We start from the raw sequence: 16998 nt of genomic DNA, 5'->3' as shown, positions 1-16998 counted from the left end.
AGGAGAGCAGGCTTGGGGTGATATGAAAACTTAGGGCCCGTGAAATGTCTGTGCTCTCAGCTTTCTGAGGAACAACCAATAAACGCGGAGACTCACGCCAACACAGTTAAGGAGCACGCTGGTACAGCGCCCACAGATAACAAGTGGTGGCCCCCAAATGCCCTTCCCAGTCTACGGAGAACTGTGATCCACTGAAACCTACCTGATGGAACTGCTTTAATGTTTCCAGTTTTCACAAGTACAAACCACAATCTCCATACGAACCTAGAGGCCGTGCGGTCAGAGTTGCGGAGGCCCTGTAACTCGGGACCACAGGGTCTCCTGATCCCCACCCAGGCCCCGGGCGGGGCAGCATCTGGGAAAGGGGACCTTTGAGGGGGCTTCCTCACAAAATGAGGCCACATGGACGGCCACCCTGACTGCCCGGGAGCTTCTGGACGGCAAACGGCCTCCCAGGGCGAACTCCTCCTGGGCCGGCACCCCACACAGGGGCCTCCTTCCCTCCTGCGCACGTGTGCTGCTCCCAACCAGGGACACGGCGCCCCGACGCCCCCGGGGGCCAAGCCCGGCAGCTCTCTTGAGTGCAGACCGCGGTGCGGGTTGGGGGTGTGCTCTGCCACGTCTCCCTCCCCTAAGGGTGCTCCCACTGGCACCGTCACAACCGCCCCCTGGGGTCCGCCCCGTCCCCCTAACCCTCCGCCACGCGGCCCTGCAGCCCACCGGGAAGCCCTTGGAAGCCCTCCCTGTCTGGACAGCACCCCTCAAGGATGTGTTTTGCTTCCCGTTCCTGCCCGCAGGCACTGGGGAACCCCTGCTTGCTGCCCACCTCCTCTGGGTGCCCTGCGTTTCTTCAGCCTTGTACCACCAGGTTCCGGGCTGTATGTGGGGCTGGCCTTCCCCACCTGCTGGCCCCGTGGCACCTCCCCCACCAGCCCCGGTCCCCGCTCCGATCCCTGCAGAAGACCCCACCCCACCCCCACCAAGTGGCTGCCGCAGTTCAGGCCTCATGGCAGGCACGGCTGAATCCACCCTCAGACACCCGGCTTGGCTCCTGCCACTCGAGGGACACGCCCTCCACGGAGTCGCCCTCCGGGAGCCGGCCTGTCCTGCCTGGGTCCCGCCCCCTCCTCCCCCGTCCTGCCTCCCGCATGCAGGTGGGGAAGCAAGGGGCCCAGAAAGGTGACAGTCGGGCGACAGGACTGGCGTGCGCTTTCCAAAAAGTCAGAGATGCAGATCAACTGCTGACTGCTGTGTTTTTTTTGAAGGGTCTGTCAGCCTCCGGACCCGGGCAAAAAGCCGCTGGCGGCCCTCTGTATGCCAGGGCAGGTTTTAAAACTGCTGATGCTGCCCGCGTTTTAATTACAGGTTCTGTGGACCTAGAGAAGGCGCAGGCCACCCAGGCACCAGCGATGGAAGGGTTCCGGTCTCAGGCGCCGTACGACCTGCTGGGCGGCCTCCTGTGTGGACACGGCAGCAGGCGCGACACGTACCCGTCAGTGTGCACTTACCCACCGCGCTCACTTCTGTACTCAAACTCACAGCCAGGAAATATTTTCTTCAGGAATCCCCAAAATGGGCCGGGGCGGGGGGGTGGTTCATCAACCTGTCCTAAAACGTTAAGCTGAAGGCACATCTGGGGTCTCCAGCTCAAGCAATAAGCAGGTGGAAACACTTAGTGAGGTGTGCGTTTCCAGTGGTCGTCAGCCTTCTCATTTAACGGTGGTTTTTGGAGATCAGGTTTTAAATTTTGATCCAGTCCAATTTACCAGACGATTTGTGTCCTTAAGAAATCTTGGTCTCACCCAGGTCACCGGGGGTCAAGGTGAGTCTCGAGGGGGCAGCTAATTCTAGAGGATTAACTCTCCTTCGGGAGAAGGAAGCTTCCAGGACAGCCCCCCGCAGGGTGACAGGAGGGTCGTGACAAATGACAAGGAAGCAGGTGCGGGATGGAGGGGTGCTAAGGGGAAGTCACGCAGGTGAGCCATGCTGGCTCCAGACCTCCCTAGCCAAGAGGGACACGGAAAGCGTCAGATTTGAGACCAACAGGTGCAGAACCCGGACGGCAGGCAGCACAGAGGACCCACAGGTGGTGCCACGAGGGTGCCGGGTGTGGGCGGGCAGAGCCGCTCTGAGTGCGCCAGCGCCGGCAGGGGATGGCGGGAGAAGCGTGAGCTGAGGGACACAGGGGTGCTGTGGACACGCGCGGACATTCCTGGAGTGAACCTGCCGGGGACCGGGGACAAGAAGGAGAAGTCTGCCTGGAAATCAGAGCGAGGGAGGCGCAGGCACCCGCAGCCGCAACACAGGTGGACGCGTGCCTGCACGTGGGCGGGACCAGGGCCGGTACAGGTCTCGTGGGCTGCGTATCCCAGGCCAGGGCTTATCCAACGCGAATAAAACAGATGGCAGGCCTTTGGGGAACCCCAACAATTAAGGGCTGGGCAGAAAAAAGAATGCCAATTGAAACAAGAAATCAGTGCTCACAGAGGCTGAGGAGCCAGGCCCACAGCAGACACCCAGGAGGGAACATTCTGAGAAAGTAAAGGAGTCTCAGTGTTAAATGGCCCAAAGAGAAAGCGGACGACCGGACGGCGTTAACGCGCACCGGACGGAGATGTCCACGTCCTGACTGCTGCAGTGTCCAGGGCACACACGTCTGTCAGAACTCCCCACGCCACACACTCAGAAAGCACGCCTGGTACCCGCAGACCACCAACGAATGAGGCCAAGGCCACCAGACTTGGTGAAGAGCTGCTGGTGGCCTTTCCAGGGGGCCGGGGCACAGCACCGCCTCGAGGCAGAGAGGAGCATGTGGCTGGTCCCTGGGCACCTGCACCCCCAGCACCATCCAGTCACCGGGGGCGGGGGGTGGGGGGGCTTTGTGCGCGTCACCCACGCAGAGCAACCTAGGCTATGGCAGGCGTGCCGTCCAGCGTTGACAGCCAGCGTGATGGCAACGGGCCTTCTTGTCACCCCGCAGAGGCCTAGGACCTCGCATGCCACTCCATGGCCACTCAGGTCCCACGTGCTTGGCCGGTGGTGTGCCCCCGAGCGCTGCTGGAGGTCCCCCTCAACACGGGGGCTCCCTCGGCTCAGACCAGCCTGCACTGGACCCACCTCCAGAGCCACACCTCTTCCCAGAAGCCCTCCCGGCTCCCACCGCTCTGGGTGCGGGCACGATGCCCTGCGCCAGGCTGCGCCGGGGGTCCCTGCTCTGTCCGCTTGTCCCCGTGTCCTAGCAGGCAAGCGGGAGGCAGGCGGGGACGAAGGGGCGCAGGTCTGGGGGCACACACTAACCGCTCCATACACCTTGGCAACATGGCCCAAACGTGTGCTTTTCTCTACAGAGTCTTCTGCCTACAAATGACGCTAACAGTCAAGTAATTTTCTGTGCTGCGGTCAAAGAACTTTGCCTGTCTTATTCCACAGAGCAGATCAGGGCTCAGTCAGCGGCATGTGCTCCTCACGGGAAACTGGGCCTCGAGACACGTCTGGCTGTCACAACCTGGGGGCACTGTGGGCGTCTACACGGCAGGCCCCTCCTGTGCACAGGGCGGCCCCTCGCAGACCCCAGGGCTAGCAGCCTCCACCCACAAGAGGAAAGCAGTCGGTGACAGCCAGGAAGCAAGCACGGTGGGGGGGGAGGGGGGGGCCTGCTCTCCAAGGTACTTACAGGACGACTCAAATGACCCAAAACACCTGAAAAGAATATTTAACGTTGAACGATTGGCACACGAAACGGGCACCACACCCAGAGGGCTCCCTCCGTGGAGATACTACACATCGTTAATCGTGTGACACATGTAAGAGATACGTGAACGACCTGCAAATCAACTTACCCCCCCCCCCCCATTAGATGCCTCATTCTGAAGCTTGACGTCTCTCCTGACGTGTAAGAGCGACCCGCGGCGCTCAGAGTTCGGAACTCTGTACTCGTGAGCGCTAACAGGGAATCCTCCATTTACTAGCGTTAAACACGAGATCTCCCTTTGAATTCACCCTGGCAACGTCTGTCACATTTCTCTCACCTATCGTGGGGGTGGGCGCGGCACAGCACACAGCCACCTACCACAGGTGGGCGGGTCTGCGCAGCACGAGTGTAGGGAGAGGAGGTACACAGGTCATCAAACGCAAAATAAGAAGTCCTGCGATGTTCTCAGACTGCCCAAATCAGAAAACACAACGAGCTACAATCTAGCAAAGCGGCCCCAACGCAAGCATGTCAGAAACCCGCTGCCACAGACCCGTGCGGGATGCGGAGGCTACATCTGCCAGGCTGGGGGGAAGAGGAGGAAAGTCATGAGTCTCCCCGCCCGCACAAGGGAGGGCCACAGGTCTTCCACGGACAAAGGGACAGACAAAGCAACAGATGCTGGGTGCCGCCCCAGCCGCGGGCCTGCACTCCAGGCCGGTTCCTGGAGTTTCTGCAGCCGAGGGCGGGTCAGGGACTCAGAGCTGCAAACACACAGCGTGCACACACAGGACACACACGGCACACATAGTGCACACACAGTGCACACCTAAAACACACAGCGCACACACAGGACACACCCAACACACACAGTGCACACACAGGACACACAGCACTGCCCAAGTGCAGCACATGACAGTTAGTGACTATCACAAAGGACAGACACGTGCGGCCAAGGCAATGAAATGTTGTGTCCCACCCTTTCCCATTCGGCCACACCAACATCACACGTGGCCTGGGGTACAACAGTTCAGAAACACCCTGTCTAAATTAAAAGGAGCGTAAAGAGACCCTATTTTCTGTATGAATTAAAAGGCCACTCAGAACCGTCTTGCGGGTCAGAGCAGACGCCGACGCTGTCCGTGGATGACTTTGGCATCTCTGCAAGGGCTAAAAGAATTCTCAAGAAAAGTAATGGAATGGCTGAGAGAAGAAAGAGTATTAAAAAAATTTTTTTTTAAATGTTTTTATTATTGAGAGACAAAGAATGAGCAGGGGAGGGGCAGAGAGGGAAGGAGACACAGAATCTGAAGCAGGCTCCAGGCTCCGAGCTGTCAGCACAGAGCCCAAGGTGGGGCTCGAACCCACGAACCACGGGATGATGACCTGAGCCAAAGCCAAAGTCAGACACTTAACCGACTGAGCCACCCAGGTGCCCCAAGAAAGAAAAAGTATTATAAAAAGGTAACAGTAATGCCCTTTTTCGGTACAACATGATTTCACCTTTGCAGATACTGACGCAAGATGGGTGAACGGCAGGCAATAACCCTGGTGTGTACCCCGCACCCTGTGGGGAGGGGCCACTGTGGCCTTAGAGAAAACAAGGAGACCGGCCCCGGAACGGCAAGTCCATCACAATAAATGTTATCTTTCTGGGTTTGTCTTTGAAAAAAAAATCTGTAGGAAAACCACGAAATGCAATTTCTGAAGAGGTAACTTCCCCCCACGCACACAGACAGCGAACTCTCCTGAAGGTTTTGCACGCGTCAGCTGTGTGTCTGCTCCGACGGGAAGGTCAGAGGGCACAGGAAGAGTGAGGTGTGAGGAAGCGGGGCACCCTGAGCTCTATGCTGGTCGGGGCCAGCGCCGTCGAACGCTGGGTCTGACCCTCCATCTTCCTTCTCAGGTCAGGGCCGCGGGCGCCAAACACAGAGCTGCTCAGCAGACAAAGGGCACCGGGCAAAATGAGACCTGTGCACCCGGGCCTTGGTTCCTAAACGTCATTCTCCACTAAAAGGAAGCACAATTTCTCGGAGAGGGGGGCCGTTCCAGAGCCCAGGTACCGTGTGCGTCAGAAAACGCGGCCGTGCTCTCGGACCGACGGCGCCTCACCAGACAAGCCCGCGTGAGGCGCTCCCTCCGACCCAACCTGGACGGACGCTGGCAACGGACCGCCATCCGCTGGACAGATGAGAACGCAGAGTGCACGCGGTGAAGTGTTCTTACAGCAGGAAGCCGACCCAGAAACGGAGCCGGAACGAAGAGATGAGGAGATCACCGCTGCACAATCCCGATAAAAAACAGAGAAGTCAGACAAGAGTCCTCAAGTTGCCGAAAATGACGGGCGGCCACGTGATGAGGGAACTTAGGAGATTTCCTGAGTAATAAAATGCCTCTCACATGATTTTAACAGTGACAAGAGAATTAACTTTTCACCAAGACACCACCTTAACGAGCCAGAACGGCACAGACCGAAGCCACCGCCGCCTGGCAGCCCCGCCCGAAGGCACACCGCCATCGGAAGGGACGCCGAGGAGAAGAAAACGGAGGAGCAGACAGAGGTACCGCTCGAGGCTAGAGAGCCAGGGGCTCTGCCGGCTGAGCCTCCCCCGGGACCGGGGTTTCCTCCGCTTCCAAGGATGTTACTGGCCCATCAGGGAATCCAAAGAGCAGAAAACAGCCCAGCAGGGACGTTGTTTCTGATTCTGACCACGGCGCCATGCTTAGGAAAGAGGATGTTTCTGGGGGAAATTGAAATATTTCGGGATAAAGCGCATCACATCCACGACGTACTCTCAACTCGAGGGAAAAAACACTGTGTGCGGGGTGGGGAGGGTGGAGCAGAGGTGGCACACGGTGACCTTTAGGAAACCCGTGCGACACGTACAAGGGAATTCTTGGTACTATTCCTGCAACTTTTCTCCAGGTCTGGAACTACGTCCCAAAAGAAGCAAGAAAGTACCCCTGCTTGGATGGTGGATACGGCAGGGGTGGTGAGGTGCCAGCGACGGGGCTCGGTGCGCCTGGCTGCAACCGGGCTTCACCCGTGCCACTCGCCCCTGCGCGCCAGGAGTGACGTCACCGTCCGGTCTGCAGAGACCCTCCTGATGGACCACGGCAGCAAGGACCCTAAACCTCAAACACTAAAATACTCACCACTGAGAACTTGTCATCAGGTTAAGTTCCTCTGCTGACTGGCGGGATCCACGCGTTGGGGCGCCCTGATTTGCTCGTCTGGTGATGGTGTCAAAGCCCCACACGTGGAGTTTCTCACTGACTGCAACCAGTCCCTGACCTGCCTGGGCCCTAAGCCTTTTCTGTATGACGGGAGGGACAGACAAACCAGTGCCTGACCTCGCTGGGCCTCAGGGGCCCTCTACGTATAATCGGAGGAAGACAAGGACACGAAGAGCTTTTCACCTCCGGAATTTTCTACACAGCTTTCTACAGCAGCACTGGGCTCCACCTCCACAACACGGGCTCACGGGTTTATACGGTCAATCGCAGTCAGGTTAAGCTCTGACTTCAAAGTAATGAGGATGGCACGCGCACCACAGTGTGCCATATGCAGCCCGGGGAGGCCCTCCCTTCCGCAGGAGGCCCCCAGACGGCCCCAGGGGAGGGTGCAGCCCCGAGGCAGCCCCCATCGCCCCTGTGCTTGCTGGGCAGGCATGGGCACCTTACCCAAAGGCCAAGGACCAGAGTGCCGACTCCAAACAATGAGAGGGGAGAAGTGGACACAGGTAGGGGCTCCTGGGATGGGATGGAGGCCAGTCCCACCCCGTCCTATTGGAGGGGGGCAGATTCTCAACAGCTGCAGAGGCAGCGCAAGCCCCAGAGGAGGAGCAGAGCCAGAGCACACGGCACAACTGGAGGACCAGGCTGCGCCCAAGGGGACGGGCACCTGAGACGCGCGGTGCCCTGGGCAGCAGGAAGCTGCGCACCAGCGCTACAGCAGGAAGCAGGATCCCTCACCGGCCCGGGGTTCTGCTCCAGACAATGAAAACAACCACGTGAGTCATGTGTACACACCTGGACCCACACACCAACCCGATCTCAGAGCACAACACTGGTAAAGTCAGACGCGAGGTGTGGGTGCACAGGCTCGCCCCCTTAGAAAGAGAAAAGTCCCTTCACGAGAAAACGGAGATATCAACAGCCAGAGTCCATCACGGGGAAACGCACTAACGTCCGTACTACTTGTTACCCTGAACCGTCTGGGCTGAAGCTGCACCCCCCAGAGCTTTGATGCAGAACTGCACCCGGCTTTACAACCGCGTTTCCCAGGCTTTACGAGAAGCTAAAGATGCGCACCCCACCCCTCGCAGTTTACACCGCGATGACCAGCGTGGAGGTGCCCGATCGTCCCGTGCTCGCCGTGCAGCTGACCTACAAACGCGGAGCCGTGGGGACGGGGGGCGGGGCGGGGGAACACCTGTTACAGAAAGTCGGACACACCTCCTTTTAAAGACTGCAACTTTGGCAGCTGAAAACTTTTTAAGTCAAATGCTTCGAACTGATTAAATCACAGGTAGTGACTGTCCGCCAGCTTTATTTAGAAAGACACGCAGCTGCGGCGACCCACCGAACAAAGTGCTCCCGAGCTCAATCCCTCTAGCTGCGGCACCGGGGACCCTCTCCTGCCCCGCGCCCGGCCCGGCCCCGCTCCAGATCCCGCCCCCACGGCCCCACTCACCCGGGGGCCACCACCTGGCCCGGCTGCGCGCACAGCTCCCGCACCACGCCGGCGCGCTCGGACCTCAGCCTGCGCTCTGCTCGCACGCAGCCCCCGGAGCCGGCGCGGGCAGGGGCGGGACCGGTGGGCGGCGCGGAAGCGGCGGCCTCACACACGGCCAGCACGGAGCCGATTCGCACGGCCGCGCCCGCCGCCACCTTCCACTCGAGCAGGCGCAGCGGCCCGGGGCCCGGGCAGCGCACCTCGGCCACGGCCACCGGCGGGCCACCCTCGGCGGGAAGGGGAGCCGCTGAAGGCGCCTCCATCGCGGCCGGGCGGGGTCGCTGTGGAAAGGGGAGGCTGGCGGGGCGCTCAGGGCCCGGTCCCCATCGCAGACGGGCGGGCGGGCCGGCAACCTCAGCCCGGGCGGTGAAGGCGACGGCGCTGCAATTCGCGCTCCGGCACCGGCTTCCACCCGCCGCCCGGCCCGCGCCAACTTCCGGGACAGCGTCTGACGTCGCGTGACGCCGCGTGCGTGCGCCGCGGGGCCTGCGTGTAAACACACGCCTACGCGGGGCCCGGAGAGGCTGTCGCGCCGGCCGCGGATGCCGGCCGCGTCCTGGGCGGAAGCATGCGGGGCCGGCCCGACGGGAACAGCGTGACCTCGCCCCATGTGCCCCGGGGGCGCCGGCGGCGTGGGGTTGCGGGTCCCGGCGTGCAGCGCGCGCCGCTGCCCAGAAACCCCAGCATGCACTGCGAATCACCACCCCCTCCCGGCGTGCTCTGGATCCCGGCATGCCGCGCGCTCCCCTGTCCCACAACTCCCTTGGTGCGCGGAGGCCCAGGGTCGTTAAACTATGAGTCCCGGCATGCCGCGCGAGGCGCTCTTCGCAGCCCAGTCACGTGACAAGGCCCATTTTGGAGACTGCGAGTCCCGGCATGCAACGCAGATATCCGGGAGCTGCGGGCCCGGCGTGCCGTTCGCCATCCGGGGTCAGAGGGCGGTGGGCGCCCCGCCCAGCTCGTCGGCGGACTGCGGGGTTACGGCGCTCGGAGCTCAGGGTGCTCGGGGTTCGGGTGCAGCCTGGCCGCTGGCCGCGCGGGGCCGGACCCCGGCAGCTGGGCCTCGCGGTGCGTGAGGCGGGAAGGGACAGAGGGGGCAGGCAGCCGGGGCAGAGGGGAGGGAGAGCGAGGGCGCGCGGCCTCTGGGCACCGCTCGCCCCGAGTGGCAGCGCCCCTTCGCAGGGCACAGTGTGTGCTAGCACGTAGCCCAGCGCGAAGACCACGTAAAAGGACTGAAGTCAGACCTCGCCCGGTGTCCCGCCCCAGCGGAGCTCGCCCTGAGCGCGCCTTACAGGCGCGGACAGGAGTGGGGTCTCTGCGGAGTCAGCTTCGCTCAGTCGTAAAGCCATGGTAGCAGTTGCACAGCAGCTTCAGGGTTCCAGGCTCGGGGACATTGTGTTGCGCGTTGGAATTGGCCTCCTGCGAGTCACGTAAAGTGTAGTAGGTGACCCGCGGCAGACGAGAGAGGACAAGGGGTAAGAAGTTCATGAGCCGGCGGCAAAGCCGGTAGAGATGAAGCCCGGGTCTGGTGCGAAGTGAGTCCGCCGCCGCCGCACGCCGCTCGCTCCTGGAGCAGGGCAGCGCCTTGCTGGGTTCAGGGATCCGTCGGGCCGAGTCCCCGCGGCAGCTCCCAAGTCCCAGACGTCGGTTTGGTTTGGGGGGCGGGGGAGGGCGGGAAGTGCCAGCGTCTGGAGAGTCTGAAGGTTGGCTGCGGAACGCCTCCCTTTTTAAAGGAATTTAATCAGCCGTAGGTCTTTCCAGATCTCCTTCGGCTCCAGCGATCATCGGCGCCGGGCTCTTCAGGCTCCGTGGCCCTGCGGGTTATCAGGCTTTCGTTCCGCCGGTCTGCGCTGGTTTGGGTGAGCTCTGCGCTCCTCGGCTTCCCCGGTTACACCGCAACTAGGCAGGAGTGACTCCATCTTGCGGTCTACAGAACTAAAGTAGAAATCGGCAAAGGAAGGAAACGGGAAAGTCAACAGTTGTGTGGACATGAAGCAGCTGTCCGCAGTAACTAACGGGGCAAAGAGAAAATCGTGAGAAATAAGATGCTTGTGGATGAAAAGAAAAACCTATACTAAAGCTGGTGTGCTGGCAGCGAATGCAGCGCTTGGAGGAGGGAAATATATGACAAAACCCCCGTATTAAAAAAAAAAAAGATGTCTTGGGTCTAGCCTTTGGCCATAAGAAATGAGAAAAGAAAAGCAAACTAAGAGACAAAAATATTGACTAGGGCAAGAATAAATAGAAAACAGAAAAGCAGTGGAGGAAAACTACAGAACCAAAAGTTGGTTCTTTGAAAAGATCAACACAGGGCAGAACTGCACTGACCAAATAGAGAAAAGAGGAAAAATTTAATTACTGAAATCAGGAAAGTGAAAAAGAGCACTACTGACTTTATGAAATTAAAATGATAAGGGAGGGGCGGGCGCCTGGGTGGCTCAGTGGGTTGAGCGTCCGACTTTGGCTCAGGTCATGATCTTCCGGTTCGTGGGTTCAGACCCCGTGTTGGGCTCTGTGCTGACAGATTCTGTGTCTCCCTCTCTCTGACTGCCCTGCTCACGCTGTCTTTCAGAAATAAACACTTTAGGGGCGCCTGGGTGGCTTAGTCGGTTAAGCGTCCGACTTCGGCTCAGGTCATGATCTCTCGGTTCTGGGTTCCAGCCCCGCATCGGGCTCGGTGCTGACTGCCAGCTCGGAGCCTGGAGCCTGTTTCAGAGTCTGTGACTCCCTCTCTCTCTGACCCTCCCCTGCTCACGCTGTCTCTCTCTCTCTCTCTCTCCTAGAAATAAATCATTAAAAAAATTAAAAAAAAAAAAGCCTCCATAAACGAATAGATTGAAAGGGCTACATATGACTACACAACTACAGTAATACTAACAGTAGGGTATAGCTGGTGGGTATATGGATAGTAGATGTAAAATTATTTCAACTTTTTAGTATGTTGGAATTTTTTTGTTGTTGTTAAAAAAAGGTTTGGGAAGTAAACGTGTAATCTGTTACTTTCAGACTGACTGAGAAATAGCTACGTTAAGAATTGGCTAAATTCTCTGGACCAGCCTCAGTCCTCTTTCCAAATGGGAATGGGGCTTCAGTTTGTTTGGGATTAGGGAGATGGCATCCTGCAGCTGAAAGATCAGCCTTGTAAGTAAGGCCCCTTGCTCATTACACCTGCCGCTCACGGAAGTAGAGGGGGCCCACCCCTGTCTTCTGTCTCTCCCTGTGCTCCATGGAGAAGGACACATCCCAGTCTCACCGGGAAGTCCCCAGGGGTGTGAACCAGCCAGGCCACCAAAGAAACAGGAAGGAGATGTCCACAGGGAAATCTGAGTTGGCCAGTGACCTCTCTGTGGGAGGAGTGGCACATATGTCAGACACTTGGGGGACACAGGTGAGTAGGGGGCCACCCTGAAAATGCCAGCTGCTTAGATACCCGTGTTGGAGGCCTAACGCAGAGTGCACTGAGGCAGAGTTGGGAAGAACATGACTGTGTGGCAGACTGCCCAGCTGTGCCAGACTAGAGCCTCAAGTTTAAGTTCGAAGAGATAGGGGCGCCTGGGTGGCTTAGTCGGTTAAGCGTCCGACTTTCGCTTAGGTCATGATCTCGCGGTTCGTGGGTTCGAGCCCCGCGTCGGGCTCTGTGCTGACTGCCAGCTCAGAGCCTGGAGCCTGTTTCAGTCTGTGACTCCCTCTCTCTCTCTCACCCTCCCCTGCTCACGCTGTCTCTCTCTCCTAGAAATAAATAAAAAACATTAAAAAAAATAAAAAATTTTTATACACTTAATTTTTTTTTTTAATGATAAGGGAAGAATATAAAAACTGTGTGCCAATAGACTAGATTATTTAAGTGAAGTGGATAAAATTCTGGAAAAACCAAAATACAGAAGCTGAAGAACAGTAAATATGAGTAGACCTGTAACAGATGTAGAACTATTCTCACTTTCTCTGAGTGTTATAAAAGGCCTCATGGATTCTAGACCTTTTAGAGAGGGTGTTCTATGTCAGTACTTTCTCACTCCTTGGTCCCCACCTCTGATTCTCCTAGTAGTCTCTAGAAGCTTCTTTCAAAGCTGAGTCCTTGGGGTTGGCCAGGTGTTGAAGGAAGCCACACTCCCCGGCAACACAGAGCTGTTGCCATTTTTCCTCTGGTTATCCAAGAAGCAGGCACACCTTACTAAAAGGAGCATCATTTTTCTAGAATTAAGACACTCTAGCCTTGTGGAAGTGTATGTTTTCTACTAACGTGACTTTGATCCTGGTCCTTAGAAAACGGCAACCAGCCCATTTTTCATATTGTTGCCAGAAGGGGGCTGCTGGCTCTTCCCAACCCTGAGTGCAGAGGAAGAGCCACACACGGTGTTGTGTCAACTTACGTACCTTGCACCTTGCAGTGGTGGCATTTTTATATTTTTCTGATTCCTGAATCCTCTTCCTGATGAAAGGAAGCGACCCTGCCCCCTCGCCATCCTCAGGCCACTCCAGCTGCCACGGAAACGTGCTTCCTCGGGCTCTGGCCATTACAAGTTCTAGCCCCTGCCGTCCCCAAGTGGACCCGAACAGTCCTTGACACTTCAAGAGGTCAGTGTGCAGTGTTGCAGGCACTATGCCAAGGAGATCCTCAGGACTCACTTCTTGGGCCCCCTCGCCTCTTGCGTAGGCCGGACGCGCCTGCTGCTCTCCGTGGGGCTTCTATGAAAACACAGCACGCCACGCTCGGGATTGCTTTCACTGGTGTGCCAGACGCCATGTGTCAAAAAAGCACAGATACAGAAGAGCCTTTCTTCTGTAGGCACACGGGACAAGGGGCTGATCACCTCAGCGCAGTCAGCCTGGTTCGGGGAGGTGCTGGGGGAGGCTGAGGTCTGCTCCGTCCACTTCTGGTATCTCAAAATCGAGCCATGCTGCGTGCTCTCTAGGCCCTTCTTGCCGGTGAGGGGTTGTTGAGCCCTAGCTCCCTCAAGTGCAGCAGACCTGAGGTCTCGCAAGCCTGGCCACGCAGCCAGGATGTTCATGCTTCCCTAGCACTGAGCAGATGCCCTGCGTTTGGGGCTCTTGTTTCCAGTCTATCACGTCAGCACCCCCGCCTGGACCCCATGAGTATCTTCACTTCTGTGTCTCCAACTTCTCAAACATGGCCCAGACTCATCAGCTGCCTCAAGGATGGAAAGGGCCACGATGGCAGTTTGCTGAAGGTGGCTCTTCCCTCTTTGGGATCTCCTCCCTCCAGCCCTCTTAGTTTCTAGAGCTTTCCAGTGTCTTTTAAGACACGATGTTTGCAAAATTACCCATTTTCCCCATGTTCTTGCAATAGGAGTGATGGCTGGCCTCTACCTACCTCACCCCCACTGCAGGAAGACTGTGAATGGGTGTCTAGCAGGAAAAGGGGAAATGGGACAAGGCGCGAGGACCATCGTGGTTGGGGTGCTGGGTCCCTTAAGGGAAGCTTCTGTGACAGAAAGGGGAACAGGACTAGGATGTTTGAAGAGTTGCTGACACCACCAAAGTTCTGGCTGCCTGGGGTTTGGGGGCGACCTGGCCTCAGGAGTTTTGCTCACTGGGTTATTCCAGCGTGTAGCAAGGCTTGAGAACCACCTTTGCAGGCAGCAGGTGGTTACTCTGTGTTTTTCAGCAAATGTGTGAGCTGCTTGGACCCCTGCTTGGACACTGCTGGTGGCTGAGGGCACAGGGGACCTGGAGGTTAGAGACCCCACATCTGGGTTGTCTCAACACATGGGGGTGGTGCCAGGCAGAGTTTCTGAGTTACAAGCGCCAGGTCTTGTCGCTTGCTGGGCACACTGGTGAGAAGGAGGAGACCAAACTGGGCCCTGAAGAAGACGCATTAGGAGGAAGGGAGACCCTGAGTTCCCTTGGCGTCTGTCAGGTCTGGGCTGCGCAGAAGCGTGGTGGAGCCGGCCAGCGGGTGGGACGGCGGGGATGGGGTGCGGGTTCCCGGGGACACTGGGGCACTGAGGGAGGCACTAAGGGCAGCGTTTGTCGTGTGGGAAAGGTGGCCACGGTGATGCAGGCGGAGAAAGGAGGGGCCGGCAGGGAGCGGCCCGTGGGGCCAAAGGCCGCGAAGAGCTCCGGTGAGACGTGAGACGTGAGACGCGGGCCGACGGTGCCAGCTGGCCGGCTGCCTGGGGGGCGGGTGGGAGGCGGTGTTTGTGAGACAGGAGGGGAGCAGGGAGCCCAGGCAGGCTTCAGGGCGCTGACATTTAATGCCTTCACTTGGATCCCTTTTGTCCCCCCCCCCCCCCCCATTACAGCATATGTAAAGCCAGTGGACACCGGAATCGGTGTGTGATTCTCAAACGAGCCCGTCAGGCAACCTAAGCCTACAGCGTCCTGAGCCCCACGACCCCCCCCTTCCCTCAGCGATGTGTTTGTCGCTCTCCCTGTGTGTGGGTTTCACCGCACGCGTGGGCGTGGATGCAGGTTTGCTTACTTTTGAGTTTACAAGCAGGCATTTGCGTATACAGGTTGTTGTTTTGTCTGTGAATGGCTTTTTCATTCATCATTACGTATCCAGAATTCATCCACCTTACTTTATGTGGTTAGAGTCTGTTTATTGTGACTTCTCTATGGCCGCTCACTGTGGGGGTGTGACGGGGAGCCTTTACCTTTCTCCCGGACACCGGACACCGGACACCGGGGTTGTTTTTGATTCTTATGAAAAGCGCTGCATGCTTCCTGGTGCCTCTGAGCTGGTGTCTGAGGGTGGAGCTGCTGAATCGCACAACAGGTGAATGGAGATTTACGGGGCAACACCCAACCCCCTTCCTGCAGCGGCTGCCTCAGCGCGCGTGCCCCGCAGCCCTGTGCCACGCTTTCTGCTCTCTGCTGATCTAGGCGATGGTCTGTGTTACAATCAAAATTGTAACACAAGCACATGCAATAACGTGCAAGTTAGCCTGCATTATTCTTCCAATAGCCGTTCTGGCCAAGTCACTTTTCCTGTTGTTTACTTGCCTTTCATCTGCAATGTCTGTCCATGTTTCTCGATCACTTGTCTTTTGGGTTGTTTGTTTTCTTATTGATTTGTATAGTTACTATGGGTTCTGAATACTCTTGTTGTTTATTTAAAAAGTTTTTTTTTTAATTTATTTATGAGAGAGAGAGAGAGAGAGACAGTGAGAGCAGGGGAGGGTCAGAGAGGGAGACACAGAATCTGAAACAGGCTCCCAGATCTGAGCTGTCAGCACAGAGCCCGACGTGGGGCTCGAACCCACGAACCGTGAGATCATGACCTGAGCTGAAGTCAGACACTTAACCCACTGAGCCCCCCAGGCGCCCCACACCTTTGTTGTTTATATGTTACCCACATCATCCACCTATGTTTGGCTTGTTTTTTAGTTTCCTTTATGAAATCTTTTGATGAACAGAATTTCTTAATTTTAGAAATGTATTGCCTAATCTAGGATCATAAAGATAGCTTCCTTTGTAATTTCTAAAAATCTGTAAAACCTTGCCTTTCACAGCTTAGTCCTCAAGTAATAAGAAATGGATGTTTTGTCTACAGTGGGAGGCAGGGATCAGACTTCTTTCCCGGGGGGTGGCCAGCTGTCCAGCCCCACGCACGGGAGGGCTTATCCTGTGTCCCTGCTCTGGGATGCGTCTCTGGTATACACTAGGCCCCCATAAGTGCACAAGCCTGTTTTGGACGTTCTGTTCTGTGTCTGTGATGCATCTTGGGGACAGTAGGTCCCCATAAACGCACGAGCCCATTTTAGATGCTCTGTTCTGGTTTATGCTTGTGCTGTGCCGACTGCTGTGGCTTCACAGTAAGTCGTGGTGTCTGGGAAGTTTCTCCATGAGCTTTGTGGATATTCTGGCCTTTGTTGTTTCATAAATTTTAGAATTGGTGTGTCAGGGTTTTCGGCAAAGCCTGTCCGAGTTTCCATCAGGAAACTGGGGTGAAGCGACATCTTTGTGACTTGAATCGTCCCATCCATAAACACAGTTTACCACTCCGCTTATTTAGCCTCTCTTTAACGTCTTCTACTGAGATTTTTATAATTTTCTCCATGTAGGACTTGCACATTAAAAAACGTTTATTTATTTATTTTGAGAGAGAGCCTGAGTGCAAATGGGGGAGGGGCAGAGAGAGGGAGAGAGAGAAAGAGACAGAGAGACAGAGAGAGAGAGAGAGAGAGAGAGAGAGAGCAGGGGAAGGACAGAGAGAGAATCCAAGCAGGCTCCGTGCTGTCAATGCCGAACCTGACGCAGGACTTGGTCTCACGAGATCGTGACCTGAGCCAAAATCAAGAGTCGGACGCTCAACTGACTGAACCACCGGTTTTGTACATTTTTGGTTAGATTTATTCCTAGTTACCTTAGTGCTATTATTTTCTTGCTGATATCTTTGTTGATACTTTCAAACAACACCCTACAGCCTTCTGCAGTTGATTGTTGCTGGCATATAAAAACGTGAGAGATTTTTGTGGACTGAACTTATACCTGTTAATCTTTCAAAGTTCTTTTGTTTAATTCCTTAATTTTGGCCTATCTTCTTTTTAAGCAAAACTTCAATGCCATAAATATGCTTCTAAGTATCTCTTCTGCTTCCTTTCAC

At 56.7% G+C, this 16998-nt stretch overlaps 1 protein-coding gene across 2 annotated transcripts in view; it reads right to left on the bottom strand.

Moving 5' to 3' along the window:
- Positions 1–8868, bottom strand: part of CTDP1 (CTD phosphatase subunit 1) — a 50502-nt gene extending 41634 nt beyond the window's left edge. Inside the window, exon 1 of one of the 2 annotated variants that reach the window (XM_039245828.1) lies at positions 8388–8868. In XM_039245828.1, the coding sequence (XP_039101759.1) occupies positions 8388–8692 (305 nt within the window). In that variant the 5' untranslated portion in view covers positions 8693–8868. The remainder of the gene's footprint in view (positions 1–8387) is intronic. The other variant, XM_039245827.1, reaches the window with a different exon arrangement.
- Between the last annotated feature and the right edge of the window lie 8130 nt (positions 8869–16998).

The sequence above is a fragment of the Hyaena hyaena genome, unplaced genomic scaffold (assembly GCF_003009895.1).
Source record: "Hyaena hyaena isolate Hyena2069 unplaced genomic scaffold, ASM300989v1 scaffold_267, whole genome shotgun sequence".
NCBI classification, from domain to species: Eukaryota; Metazoa; Chordata; class Mammalia; order Carnivora; family Hyaenidae; genus Hyaena; species Hyaena hyaena.
The sequence above is the reverse complement of the archived record's forward strand: the minus strand, read 5'-3'. Positions and strand labels throughout refer to the sequence as shown.